Source organism: Lycium barbarum, chromosome 6, assembly GCF_019175385.1.
Source record: "Lycium barbarum isolate Lr01 chromosome 6, ASM1917538v2, whole genome shotgun sequence".
Classification (NCBI taxonomy): domain Eukaryota; kingdom Viridiplantae; phylum Streptophyta; class Magnoliopsida; order Solanales; family Solanaceae; genus Lycium; species Lycium barbarum.
The window spans coordinates 98,105,356-98,120,883 of record NC_083342.1 but is presented as its reverse complement, the minus strand read 5'-3'; the positions used below and the strand labels follow the sequence as shown (position 1 = coordinate 98,120,883).

The 15,528-nt window shown below is 36.0% G+C and overlaps 1 protein-coding gene across 1 annotated transcript; it reads left to right on the top strand.

The window, feature by feature from the left end:
• Positions 1–2,354: 2,354 nt before the first annotated feature.
• Positions 2,355–15,517, top strand: LOC132644962 (probable ATP-dependent DNA helicase CHR12). Its single transcript, XM_060361659.1, has 12 exons — positions 2,355–2,758; positions 5,838–5,994; positions 8,738–8,802; positions 9,670–9,858; positions 10,207–10,356; positions 10,541–10,930; positions 11,979–12,238; positions 12,362–12,580; positions 12,884–13,091; positions 13,207–13,360; positions 13,663–14,265; positions 14,505–15,517. Exons 1-12 carry the CDS (start codon positions 2,528–2,530, stop codon positions 15,149–15,151), a joined length of 3,273 nt encoding a protein of 1,090 aa, XP_060217642.1. The 5' UTR covers positions 2,355–2,527; the 3' UTR covers positions 15,152–15,517.
• Positions 15,518–15,528: the final 11 nt, after the last annotated feature.

Here is a 15,528-nt window from a genome sequence, read left to right as displayed (position 1 = left end):
ATATGACATGACACTTTAAGTTGGAAGACTTTTACGTAACAAAAAATAGAAAAGTGTTTTTGTATGATAAACTTAAGTTGTATGACTTTTATGTAAGAAAAAAATACAAAAGTGACAAATTCAAAGTTGAATCACCATCGATTAGGGTGTCTTTATGAGAATCAAGACACACATACTTAAATCAAATATGAGGAATATGGGAAAAAACAAGAATAACTATCATAAAATTAATTGATTATCTTGTAAGTTAGAAGATATAATTTTTATGTTTGAAAGAAAATCAAAATAGTTGAAACTGTATCTTTGTATAAATATTTCATCGTGAAAACTACCATGAAGTCAGGAAAATTTACGACGACGGAGGGCTTCTCCAGCTTGATTTTTTTTTTTTTTTTATAAAAAAACATATATATTATTATTTACTTTTGTAATCAACTTAAATTTATTTAAAATAAATAACTAAATATTCTTAAAATTGAAAGATATTCTTATAATTTAATTTTGCTTGGTAATGATTTTCAGGAAATAACGTGCAAAGCGCGTTCGTAGAGACTAGTAGATTTTATATAAGACATTTACTGCATCATCTTAATAAAAATGGGAAAATAGTAGGCTAGTAGGCATGAACTTTAAGATTTAATGTTGTTTTACTTATCTATTTCCTCATTTAGAGTCCAAAAAACCTATGAATTAATACTTAATAGATCAACAATGTTATACTTTAATTTTAAACTAATTGAAGTCGATTATATAAATTAATTGTAACATTCCGCTGTAGTGGTTGACAACAAAAGGAGGGGAGAGAAGAAGATACATTATCATTCCAAAAAAAAAGAAGAAGATTAAAATAGAGAGTTTTTTCTCATTTGCATCAACTTTTAACTTAGGACCATTATAAAGAAATATCCATTATTTGTTCTTATTTTTTAATGTCATTGCAATAGAAACAAGAATTTATTGTAAGTAAAAATTTGAATAAAATATTTTTTTAAAACAAAAGAATTGCGTACTAGACAAAGTCACTCACTCATTATGAAAGAGCTTTTTCACGAGCATTATTTTCTGACCAGTTAAAATTGATAAATGTTTTATGTTATAATATTTGGATTCTAAAAGTATAGAAATAAGAACATGGTACTAGATTATATGTCATTTTAAAAATAATAGGGTTATGAAAAAATGCAAAGCAGAAATTTGCATTATGGAGTGCTGCAATTGTAAATTAATGTGATGTCAATTTTTTTTTTTTTTTTTTTTTAAAAGTTAACATTATTTCACGCATGTTCTAGGTACCGTTTCAATTTTATGGAATTCTTTGCAAGAGTATATTATTTAAGTCGGATGTAGGCAATTGATGATTAGAATTTAGAAGTATAGATTCTAAAAGTATAGAAAAAGCAGAGATCTGCATTTATGATGGGCAATTGTAAATTAAATGTGAAGGTCAAATCCCCCCCAAAAAGTTAACATTATTTCATATATGTTCTAGGTACCGTTTTAATTTTATCGAATGCCTCGTTAGGATATATTATCTAAGTCGGATTTTGGCAATTGATGATTACAAGAATTAGTATTTGAATTTTAAAAATATAGAAATTAGAACATGATACTATGCCGTTTTAAAAGTAAACAAGGTTACGAAAAATGTGAAAATAGAGATCTACATTATGGAGGATAATTGTAAGTTAAATGTGAAGGTCAAATCCACCCAAAAAGTTAAATGTGAAGTCGAGAAGATATTCAAGCCAATTTCTACTCAAAAGCGGAAAAAAATAAAAGGAATTTTTTTTCTTTGTTGATTTTTGAGTGTTATTAAGATTTCGATCCTTTCTAGGAAAAGATTAGACACAGTAGTATAAATACATGCTAGTTAAGATTTATTAAGTAGAAAAGAACATAGGATAAAACATAGAACCTAAGAGGATTCAATTTTGTAACTTACTTTCTCCCTTGATATTAATAAAAATGCCGGCTGTTCTCGATGGGCTGATCACATTGATCCGAACCACGTTAATTACTGTGTTTTTATCATTTCCGCGCTAACATTAACATTATCTCATGTATGTTTTAGGTTCAATTTTATTAAATGTCTTGTAAGTACATATTATTTAAATCAAATATATGTGATTGATGATTACAAGAATTTTTAGGTTAAATAAACCATCAATAAAAGAAGTATTAACAAGAAAAAAAGATATGAGTAGAGTATAAATTGTAAAGTAGGGTGGGGGGTTAATGTAGTCATTACGTAATAAAAGGAGGTCAGCGCCATTAGAGAAATAGGCAGGGAGTTTAAGGTAAATTCACATATCTGATATAGATTTTACAAAATGAGAAGCCGAAAGCGAGTGGAATAGAAAGGGTTTGAGAGGAAAAAGAGAGAGAGAGAGATAACAAGGCGAGAAAACATAAAGCAGTTTATCGTTTTAATAGTAGTTTTAATTAACAAAAAAGAATTTCAAAATCCTGGAAAAAGAAATACAAAAAGAGTCCTCTTTCGCGCGCTCACAGCACCGGTGAGGGACTTATGGTGGCTCAGATAGAGAACGCTACCGTAGACGGCGGTGGAGGAGTTGGTAGTTCTCCGCCCGCCGCCGCTGTTGATGAATGTCAGTTAGAGAAGACGAAAACGTTGATCTGCGCTCTCAATTTCCTCTCACGTAACCTTCCGTTACCTCCTGATGTCTTCGATGCCGTCTCTTCAATCTACCATACCAGCCACGATGTTGATGCTGACGTGGACAACCTGTCTATGACCGTGAGTTTCTTTCCCTTTTTATTTTTTTTGTATTAATCGTTCGAATTATGGTGATTGATGAAGAATGTTGTCTATACTTTTAGATGCTAGATGTAGATACATGAGTAACAGAGTATGGTCTTCTCAGTTTTAGAGAAGAAAAGCAATACTAGGGCAATTTCCAGCATCTGTTCTTAGCCTTAGCCTGGTACCTGTTGCTGGTGGGAATGGGAGGTCGTAGGTATACCTTGGGATTAGTCGAGCTGCGCGCAAGCTGGTTTGGACGCCATGGTTATCAAAAAATAAAAATACTAGGGGTTGATACATTATTTACTTTCCATATCCATATCTATATACATATAGTAATATATTTATTATATACAGACACACATTTGTACATCTACGCTCTACTTGTGGAAGAATAGTGTAAGTTCACTATACTTTGTACACAGTGGCGGAGCCATGGTTTTTACTAAGGGATTCAAAAAATATAAAGAAGTAAATGTACCAACAAGTCAAGGGAATTCACGTCTATTTTATATACCTAAAAAGTAATTTTGAGCCAAGATTTTCACTAAGGCGATCAAAAAAATATGAAGAAGTAAATATACAAAGGAGTTAAGGGGATTCACATCTACTATATAAACCTAAAAAGTAATTTTGACCTTGTATATGTAGTGTAATGTTTCGACGAAGGTGGTTCGGATGACCCCCTCCCAGTACCCTAGATCAGCCCATGCTTTTAGATGCTAGATGTAGATACATGGGCATAGAGTATGTTCTTCTCAGTTTCAGAGAAGAAAAGCAATACTAGGGCTTGATACATTATTTACTTTTCATATCCATACATTGAGGCGGATCCAAGATTTTAAGGTTCCGAGTGCCACACTGCTTTGAACATAGACAAGTTGTTATTTACGCGGTCCAAATATGGTAAATGTTTGGTCGGTTTGATCAACTTTGAGCTTCTGTTCGGAGTCTTTGTCTTTTCCATTTATATGGACAACATGGCGCAAAACAAAGTACTTCTGACAATATTACTAATGTCACAAATATACATATCATTCATTTATAACCGCAATCACGAGTTTTCCTTTTTTTGTGAAACACTCAATGATGGCTTAATTACTTATACTCATAAATAGTTCACATTCTATGTAACAAACTAAACAATTATTTATTAGTTCAGGAGGCACCTGATTTGTTTGCTTATAGAAGTTTTCAAGTGTAACACCACAAGGTCAGATGGTTCACATGAAGGGTTAATATCTAGTAATATTTAATTGGTTAAAAATAGGACTTAAACATCGCGTTAAGAAGTAACTTCCAATGAATAACGCTTGATGTCAAAATGAAAATATATTATCCGTGTATATAGTGGCATAGACCTCATTTTTTTTTTCTTATTGTTCTTTTTTCAACATTATTAATTATTAATATACAAAAGAGATACAATGCACATACAATTAGGTAGAGATATATAAAAGAAAAAGAATTGTAGTCTGATCGTGAGGTATTTCCACTTTTTTCTTCTCACTTTTTCACTTTTTCCTTCCAAAGTCTTCTTACTAAGCAAAACAACCTTAATGCTTTTTTGTTTCCCTTCTAATACTAGCTTTTGATATCTGCAAAATTATAGATTGATTTGAACATTCGTCGTCACCATTTGCTCCACAACGTGATGCCCAAAAGACCCTCTAGTATTATAATTCTCTTATTTTCCTTTTATAAAGTGCTATGTATTCGAATAGGACTTGTACGTTTTTAATACTATCGTAACTGCTAATAAAGGATTTAAATCAGCTTCTACGCAACTCTATCTTAACATAATTAATTTCCAGCTCTTGAATCTTAACTTTTCAATTTATATCAACTTTAGTACTAGGCTAATGCTTTATATATTCAGTTGTTGTCAATTTATTTCTACCAAGAGAAATTTATATATTCTTAGGTGTTATGGAGAATCCAAAAAAAAAAAAAAAAAAGGAAGTAAAATTTCTGTGTACATGGATAGATAGAGACTAGAGAGAGATGTTTTTTTCTGGAAAAATAATTTACAGATAATAGGATCCACAATAGAAAATAGGAGAATGGGAAAATTTGAAAGAAAGGAAAAAGATTAGAGGAGGTGAGAGTGTTCTAACGTGGTGGGTCCCAAAAGAAGTTACTTTCCCAAAATAAATAAGCTAGAGAGAGTAAGGAGAAGGGAGGACTGTGAGACAGGGGTCCACATAAATCCAGGTGTCGAAGGTATAATGGCCACAAAGAGTAATTTTTTTTCCTAAGTGCATACACTTTAAAAGTTCAAAAGCACACCAGAAGCGAATCGAACTCGCGTCCCAAATTAGTAAAACTTGACTCTTACGATTGGCACCGTGCCCCTCTTGTTACTCCGGGTGCCACTGTTAGTATTTACACAATATCTTATACATGTATACTTTTACACAGAGTTTCAATCGAGGTGTCCGGGTGCCGTGGCACCCTCACCCTTCTACATAATCTTCCCCTGTCCATACATACATATATTATACACGCAACATACACACATTTGTACATGTGAACTATACTTTTAGACTATATACATGTAGTTGCACAGTGCTCTATACGTTTAGATGCAGATGCATATAGGCATTCTCAAGGTTTTAGAGAAGTTAAAACAATACTAGGGCTTGATATATTATTTGCTTTTCAATTACCTTTTTTCTTTTCTTATTAAAGTTAAATTTTTTTTCTCCAAGATTTTTGCTTTTGTTGTTGTTTTGGTAAAGGTCTCAATACAGGTCATTTGGGTAAAAGTTAACAAATTGAGTTGTGAAGTACTAAATTATGCAGTTGTGTTGATTGATATGTGATTTTTATATGTGTAAGCATGATGAACCAGGTATGCTGTTTAAGAGGAACCTTTTTTTCCTGGAGGATGAGTTTTTAAATTTTGCACAATTGAAGCTTTTGATGAAGCATATCTCAGTATTCAAGCTATATATTGTTCATTTATTTGATTTGGGATCTGGAGCATGATTGAGTTGCATCAAGAAAGAGATTGTTTTCACTTTTTTAAATTAGCTTTTAATGCTACCAATATTTTTTTCTTTTTGTGCAGAATGGTGCAGCAATGGCAAGTTATGGAGACCTGATGGCAGATTTTGAGGAATCGTTGTTGAGGCAACGGTCAAGTTGTGCATCAGGTTCTCGTTTGACAAAATTAAAGGAAGATCGTTTCCGAAGCCATATCCAGCGTCGCCTAACTGAACTTGAAGGTAATTGTAGCTTAGACTGATGGCTCCCCTAGATTCCTTTGATATGGTTCTGTGTATACTCAAGGCTGTTTTGAGAAAGATGCGGATATTTTTACATAGCGTCATTAGTTTTTTGTGTTGCGTTCATATCTTTTAGAAATGTTTTTGCCTTCTGTTTTGAGATTATAGAACTTGAGGTGCTGAATCCTCTTGGTAGTAATATAATATTAGCTTTATTCAAATGCTTAGTACGTATACTCCATTTATTAGATATATTATTCTATCCTTATAAAAAAAAAGTAGATATATTATTCTATAGATTTGATTTTGTCATAGTATTCATCAGAGGCAATCTAGTTAGATACTTAGATTATGAGAAAAAGGATATTGTTATTGATGCGTTTGTGGGGAAACAATATTCCAGACGAGAGAATTAATAGGACAGATAATGATTAATGTTTTCTGAATTATTTTGTTAGTCAAATAAAACTTCCCTGCGTGGATTAGGATTCTTGTTATTTCAGTTTTATAGGACTTTTGCTATTCTAAGTTGGTTAGGACTCTTGCTACTGTAACCCTCTATTTAAGAGAGTTGACGTTATTAATAAAATAGATTGGATTTTATCAAGTTACAAGGAGTTGGAACTTTCTCAAACAAGTTCCCAGGTCTGCAATTCCCTGAATGAATTGCAAAATTCAGCAATCATAGGCAAGTCAAGGAACAAGAACAAGGGCTTAGACCTGCGTGTTGGGCCTGACTTTCCAGTTAGTCGTCCAGTGACTCGATCCAGAATAGGACCTTAACATATATATATATATATAGAGAGAGAGAGTTTTGGGGGGGGGGGGGGGGGGGGGGATTTGTTAACCTACTACATGAAGGTAGTAGGTTAGCATTGTACCCACTTTTGATTTTCCCAAATTACCCTTATCAATATTTGCTACCTTTTTATTTTGTTGGACCTTTTTTTCACTTAAACCCACCATCAGAAATCTCTCCCCATTTCTTTCGTTCATAGCAAGTCCCATACTACTGCTCCAAGAATCACGTTCATGACTTCAACACATTTCAAATCTTTTGATTTTTCATCTTAACTCTCAAACACCATGAATGAAGATAGCTTTTGAAATTTGGAAGTTAATTATGGAAAGATAAGGAGACCCGTTTATCATAATCAAAAAGTTATTTGTGAAGAATAAATTGGAAAAAGGTGCCTAACTCCACATCACGTTTTCTGTGAGGATTAAGCCCCTTAACCTTTTTGTTTTTTTAAAATAATCTCCAAGGACTCCAAATCAATTGCAGAAATGGAAAGATTAGGTTTAATCATAAATCAAAAAGTTAGGGTGAACAGTTTTTGATTCAAAAAAATATGTACAGAACACATTACTTCGATCTAGTCGAAAATACTGCGACTTCAGTTAATCATTTCTTGTTAAAGATACTCCATTTCATTATTTATATTCGCTCTTTCATGAAATTATCTAAACATAGAGATTACTTGCTAATTCATATGGAAGATCGAGGCTTATTTTCTATCTTTAAGCTGCATTGCTAAATTGAAAGCTTCTTGGATAGAAGAGATCAAAGAAATTACAAACGATAGATTGAGAAAGGAGGAATAGGAAAGGGGTTTATTTTTCTGATGGAAAAACCACAAGCCCCTCACACTAATATATTCTTAAATTACTATTAATGGTATATAAGGAAAATCAAAAGTGGGCACAATTCTAACCTACTACCTTCATGTAGCAGGTTAGCTAAATTCTATATATATATGACCACGTCATTAGCTTTTACCGATACTCTGTTTGAACATGCCAACCATACAGCTCTTGATACTAAAACCCTCATTATCTTCGTTGTTAATTTTTATATAAAACTATGGAGTATATGAGTTTGAGCATAGTCTTTTGACGCAGGTTATGTATGCATTTACTAGACTTAATGTAGGTTTTGGTTGTTGTGAGTATAGGTGTTTGCTGAAATTTACCCAATTGCACTTCTCTACTGTTTATTTCTAGTTATAAGTAACCCCCCAAGTGTTAGTAGCACAAAAATTGAATTTAGGATTTCTTGCTTACTATAGAGGGTAATCACTCAACATCAATAGCAACGTGAGTTTGAGCATAGTCTTTTGACGCAGGTTATGCATTTACTAGACTTAATGTAGGTTTTGGTTGTTGTGAGTATAGGTGTTTGCTGAAATTTACCCAATTGCACTTCTCTACTGTTTATTTCTAGTTATAAGTAACCCCCCAAGTGTTAGTAGCACAAAAATTGAATTTAGGATTTCTTGCTTACTATAGAGGGTAATCACTCAACATCAATAACAACAACCCAGTGAAATCCCACAACGTGGGGTCTAGGGAGGGTAGAGTGTACGCAGACCTTACTCCTACCAAGGTAGGACGGCTGTTTCCGAAAGACCCTCGGCTTAATAGAAAGCATAAAAAGAGATCAGATAAAGCCAAGAAATTCAAAGCGATATGGAAATGAAAATAACGAAAGCGACTAAGCCATGATGAAGCAGTTTGCAAAGAGTAGTAGCTATCACAGATAAAATAAGATAATCAAAGTACAGGAAATAACAGATAGTAGCAGAAATCAAAGCACAAGAACTTATATCGCGATAATGCGACTACTAATATGAAGGGTAATCACTCAACATGTTATGATATATTTATATTCAGTAATGTTGTATGCCCTTTATGCCAGCACTTCTTACATGTGGAAATAACTTACTCTTTCATCTATTATCAGATTTGCCAACCAGCAGAGGCGAGGACTTGCAATCAAAGTGCTTGCTTGAACTTTATGAATTAAAGGTAAATGTACATGTGAAGTGGTGTTGTCTAATAAGACATATGACTGCTATTCATGATCTGTCAATTGCAAAGATGTATAAGGGTTTTGCTTTTGTGATTTACATTTTCGTCTAATTGTATTCAACCACACCTTGTCATCTTGCAAATCAATTTCAGGATATCCTTGCCGCTTCAAGGGAATACTTGCCAGTGAAATAAACAGGACTATTTCTGACTTTTCTTTGTTGAATTTTAAAAGCATAAATGTGTGTTTCTAACTATGATTTACTGGAAATATGTCCGCGGTGAAAAATAGCATTAAGATTTGCTGCAGTATATGAAACCCTTATCTTATGTAGCATGGTACAGATCCAACTGTTATACTCTATATGACTTGTGAGCACAATATGAAAATACAGAAATTTTGATAATTATGGGGATATTATACACAAATTTGTGGGTTGGGGGGGGGGGGGGGGGGGGGATTTAATGAATTTCCTGAAAGCTTTGATGTCTACCGATGAGATCTTTCATATCTTTCTTAGATCCATCCAACAACATGGGGTAAGAAAGGAATCTTGATTAAAAAAAAGCTTTTTTCAAAGAAAGCAAGCCTTTCGGGTAGTGCTTGAAAGAAGGGCTCGTGTCTGATTAGCAAGTTGGTGAGGCAATAGCTTACCAAGGCGATGATGCTGGTCCAAGAGGATCAAATAATCAGTAGCTGGTCCGAGAGGATCAAATACCCTGGGAGCATTTCTCTGTTTTCTGCATCATCTGCGTGTGTGGACAGTCTAACCACCACCTATTTGAGCTTCTAACATTTGGCTGTAGAAGTGGTGTAGGTGTTTAGCAACGGATTGTTTTCTCATCGTTATTTCTCCTTTGCAGTTAGCAGATTTACAACACAAAGTTCGGTCTGAAGTAAGTTCTGAATACTGGCTTCGCCTGCGTTGTGCTCATCCTGACAAGCAATTGTTTGACTGGGGGATGACACGATTGCGACGCCCTTTATATGGTATAGGAGATGCCTTTGCTGTCGAATCTGATGATCCGTTAAGGAAGAAGCGTGATGCCCAGGTAAAGTGATAGATGGCTCCGCCTCGGAGCCTTTGTCAATTGTGCCATATATATGATATCTACAGTCGTCAAGTTAATGTTTTTACGCACAACCGGCTAGATGCTTTCTTTTTCCTCCAAATTTCAGAGATGGAGGTTTGATCTTGATATGGTTAAGTACAAACAGTCTTTAGTCATTGTCTGCTATCTATTGGTAAAGCTGAGAAGAGAGCTATGCTGGCAGTTTAGGATTTTAAGAATCAGTCCACTGCCTTTCATTCTTGTGACTCCTTGATAGGAAGCTTTCAAATGCATATTTACAGAATTTGATGTCAGAAGACTGTTGGTAATAACAACAAAATTTTGCAGAGGTTGTCAAGATTAGAAGAAGAGGAAAGAAACCGCGTGGAAACTACGAAAAGAAGGTTCTTTGCGGATGTACTCAATGCAGCACGTGAACTCCAATTACAAGTACAGGCTGTTCAGAAGCGGCGGAAACAGAGAAATGATTTCATTCAGGCATGCATTATTTAGTTTCTCTTTTTTATTCTACTGTCCGTTCATGTTTCAACTCCCCGTGCATAATTGACAAATACCATGAGTGTGACCTAGAGAGTTGATGCAGTCTTCACCTGTTATACTCTTAGACATGCGCTGGATTTCATCTTACTTGGCTGAAATGAAGTCAATCTCTATTTCATAGGCTTGGCATGGAAGGAAAAGGCAACGGGCTACTCGTACTGAGAAACTGAGGTTACAAGCACTGAAAGCTGATGATCAAGAAGCTTACATGAAGATGGTGGAAGAAAGCAAGAACGGAAGGTTAAAAATGCTTCTAGAGAAAACAAATGAGCTCCTGGGTCGTCTGGGAGCTGCTGTTCAACAGCAAAAAGATGCTGATCATTATAGCATTGAATCTTTGGAAGGCTCGGATGCTGAAATGACCGCTTCTAAGACTGGTACTCCTGGGCAATCGCTTCCTGAGGAAGAAGAGGATGTATTTGATGATGGATCCACTCATGATGTGAAGACTAGTGACTTACTTGAAGGTCAGAGGAAGTACAATTCAGCTGTACATTCAATCCAGGAGAAGGTAAAGAGGCATGCCTCTTCTGTGTTATCTTTTTCTTTTAATTTTCCAGGGAGTATTATTGAAGAGTTGTGCCTAAGTTTCAGATATAAAATGGATGTTTAGTAGCAAAAGTTGCACCTTCCAGAGGTTTTCTAGATTTAGATTCTCATCCTTTCTTCTAGGTCTTTGGTCAATGTGCTTGAGTTTCCTATTGATTGCGACCGAGTATCTTCTCATTTCACAGCAGATTTTCCATATTTTGGGACTTGGTGTTGATTATGTCAGATGATCTCATCAGTGTTTTGTTACTCAAGATTTGTGTTTGGTTATTACAAAAGATAATCCATTTTTAATGTAATTACAAATGTTATTTAAGTGGATGTAATTAGATTCTGCAGCTCTATCGTGTGATGAGAATACATCGTTAAACTGATTCACCCCTTAAGTTTCTGATCTCACTTCCTTTGATTGATGGAAAGATTAGACCTTAGCAGGATGCCAAAATTATCTGAATGACTATTCTGATATGTTGTTGTGAGATTATTTTTACGTTTCACCACTTCCATGTTGTGGAGCTGAGCCAACAAAAGCATAGATCTTTTTGTTAGTGGCATCATCCTGTTTTTCCTCCATCCCCGCACTGCCACTTTACGTTGTGGAACTGAGCCAACAAAAGCGAAGAATGCCTTACCTCTTTTTGTTAGTGGCATCATCCTATTTTTCCTCCATCCCTGCACCACAATTCAGGTTTTATAATATATTTTTCTTTAATTTTAAGAAGCTAAGAATCTGTACTAATTTCATACCACTGTTCATTAAATTTTGATTTCTATTTTCCAGTCCCAAAATAAAATGTTCGCATGTCGATTATTTGTTTCTAGTCTCAGCTGAATGGCTTAATGCTGATGTACAAGGATCTATATCTTATATGATCTCCACCAACTAACCCCGTGGCAATTGCAATATACTAGCTGTTTTCCCTTTCCTACTACTGAAATCTTATTAGTAGTTCCATCCCTTGTTTTGTGTTATTGATGCAGCAAATCTAATGTAGTATTCGTATTTGTAGGTCACGGAGCAACCGGCTATGCTTCAGGGTGGAGAATTGAGATCATACCAGCTGGAGGGGCTTCAATGGATGTTGTCGTTGTTTAATAATAATTTAAATGGAATTTTAGCGGATGAAATGGGACTCGGGAAAACCATCCAGACAATTGCTTTAGTTGCTTACCTCTTGGAAAACAAAGGTGTAAGTGGTCCCCACTTGATTGTGGCACCAAAAGCTGTACTACCTAATTGGATTACTGAATTCTCAACATGGGCTCCCAGGTATGTTCCAGTCTCTGTCTCTGTCTCTCTCATGCAGGGAACACAGAAACACACACATGGATTTTGTCTGTTAATAGGTGCACTGTGCATCACATTTCATGGGACCTTTTTTCCTTGTTGCAGCATTGTTGCTATTCTTTATGATGGTCGTCTGGAGGAAAGAAAGGCACTGCGGGAGGAGTTGACAGGAGAGGGGAGGTTCAGTGTGCTGATCACACATTATGATCTTATTATGAGAGACAAAGCATTTCTGAAGAAAATTCATTGGAACTATCTGATAATTGACGAAGGGCACCGATTGAAAAATCATGAATGTGCTCTTGCACGGACTCTCGTGTCAGGGTATGTGAGATGTAGTTTTTTGTTTGTCAAGTTGCTACTGTATAAGATTGTTAACCAAAAAGGGCAGGGATAATAGCTAATGATAATCTTTTTCTTTGTGAGTTTTAGATTTACTCCTCTCAGCTTATTTTTAGCACTCATCTTAGCTGATGAATGCATAATCTGACACACTGACACATAATTAAATGAGTAATTTGTTTGGAATATGCCAAAATCTGGAAATCATTATTCTTGGCAGTTCAATTTTTCAAGGATAAAAAATTGGATGCTGGAAGCATTCTCTAATATAAATAATATTTGCAGCTATCGGATTCGACGGAGACTCCTATTGACAGGTACCCCAATCCAAAACAGCTTACAGGAGTTGTGGTCTCTTCTCAATTTTCTTCTTCCAACCATCTTTAATTCAGTGGAGAATTTTGAGGAGTGGTTTAATGCCCCCTTTGCGGATAAGTGTGATGTCTCTCTAACTGATGAAGAGGAATTATTGGTTATTCGCCGGTTGCACCATGTAGGTCTTGGTTAATTACTCGCTATTATACACTTCTGTCATGCCTATTTAGTGTTTGTTGCACCTTTACAAATGCACTTTTCTACTTGCCTCATCTAATGCTTTTGACTATTAGGTGATAAGGCCGTTTATATTGAGGAGGAAGAAAGATGAAGTGGAGAAATTTCTTCCTGGGAAAACACAAGTTGTTCTAAAATGTGATATGTCTGCATGGCAGAAAGTATACTACCAGCAGGTCACGGATGTTGGGAGGGTTGGATTGGATTCTGGTGAGTAGTAGCTGCCCTCCAGAAATTATTGCCTTTAATTTGTTCCTCTTTATACATGGGGAGAGGGGAGGGGATAAACAACTGTGCTTTAAAACTGTATAGTACTCTCCCCCTCCCCCTCTTCTATCTCTCTTTTGGGCCTCTATAGATGCACTGCTCTGAAATCTACATCCTCACCGATGCCTTATATAACTCTTGTGCCTTTTATTTTGGGTCCCCCCGATAAGGTTTTTTGCAAAATCAGCAATCAGGGACTGATATTAGCCAAATAGAATAAAATTGCTGACAATGTGACTTCGCAGGAACTGGGAGGTCTAAGAGTCTGCAAAATCTCACCATGCAGCTAAGGAAATGTTGTAATCATCCATACCTATTTGTGAGCGAGTACAATATATATCGAAAGGAGGAGATAGTCAGAGCATCTGGAAAATTTGAGCTTCTTGATCGTTTACTACCCAAACTTCGCAGAGCTGGGCACAGGGTCCTTCTCTTCTCACAAATGACCCGCCTCATGGACATTCTTGAAGTCTATCTGCAGGTTCATGACTTCAAGTATCTTAGACTTGATGGCTCGACCAAAACAGAGGAACGAGGGACTTTGCTAAAGCAATTTAATGCTCCTGACTCTCCTTACTTTATGTTTCTTTTGAGTACTCGTGCGGGAGGACTCGGTCTGAATTTGCAAACAGCAGATACTGTGATAATTTTTGACAGTGACTGGAATCCTCAAATGGACCAGCAAGCAGAAGACCGGGCACATCGGATTGGGCAAAAAAAAGAAGTTAGGGTTTTTGTGTTGGTTAGTGTTGGCTCAATTGAAGAGGTCATATTGGAGCGTGCAAAACAGAAGATGGGCATTGATGCTAAGGTCATCCAGGCTGGCTTGTTCAATACAACTTCTACAGGTTTGTCGTGTACACTAATTTAGTTTTAGAGAATCCTCCACACCTCCAGGCCCAAGCCTTCTGTACTTTTCTTACGGGAAAGAAACAAATAGTTATGCACCAGTTCTTTATTTGCCTTAAAGGTTGAACGTTTCAACGTGTTAGTATTTTGAATGCTGACTGACGTTTCTATCCATGGTCTTGCTTCTTGACCCTCTTCATAATCAATTCCAACTTGACTTTCATTGTTCTTTATGCAGCTCAAGAAAGAAGGGAGATGTTGGAAGAAATCATGCGTAAAGGTACAAGCACCCTTGGAACGGATGTGCCAAGCGAAAGAGAGATTAATCGTCTTGCAGCCCGCTCAGATGAGGAATTTTGGCTGTTTGAGAAAATGGATCACGAGAGAAGGCAAAAAGAGTGTTACCGATCTCGTCTCATGGAAGATCACGAGGTACCAGACTGGGCTTATGCTACACCTGACTCTAAGGAAAAGGGAAAAGGGTTTTTATACGAGAGCGCTAATCTCACTGGAAAGCGACGTAGAAAAGAAGTGGTTTATGCCGATACTTTAAGTGACGTACAGTGGATGAAGGCTGTGGAGAATGGAGATGATTTCTTTAAGCAATCAGGTAAAGGTAGGAACAGGGACCATCAGTCAGTCTCAAATGGTGAATTGCGTAGTGGCATTGCTGAAGCGGAGAGGAATGGACAGGACTTGAAGCCTGAAACTGTGTCTGTGGTGAGCGAGGCAACAAGTGAAGATACCTTTGGAATAACTCCCCAAAGGTTCAAATCCGAGAGTGCAAGTTCCATGAGAAACGATTATCATGACTTGACTGGCAGTTGTTTGGACGGATTATCGTGGAAGGCCCATAAGAGAAAGAGATCAAGCTTAGTATCCTAAGGTTGCCCCTTTAGAACCTAGGAATTATTTTGGCCAGTTAAACCATTAGTGGTAGTGGACGTAGGGAACCACTTTGAAAGAAAACAGCTTTGGCTACAGGCATTTCAGAGCTAATAACTATGGGTTTAGTCGTCTGTTCGGCTCAGTGTCTTACATGTATATTAGCATCTCATAGTTTTTAGGTTTTTATTTGCTACTAGTTGATTGTGCAGTAGTGGGAAAATTGGAGATGTCAACTGGTGTACCATAACCTTTTTGCTACAATTCCCAATTATTCTTATTTGGAGTTAATGCTGGATCAAGTTTCAGCAACTTGGCAGCCATGTAAAGTATATTTTCAATTTGATGTTATGAGCTCGTTTACTATTTCGAAGGGC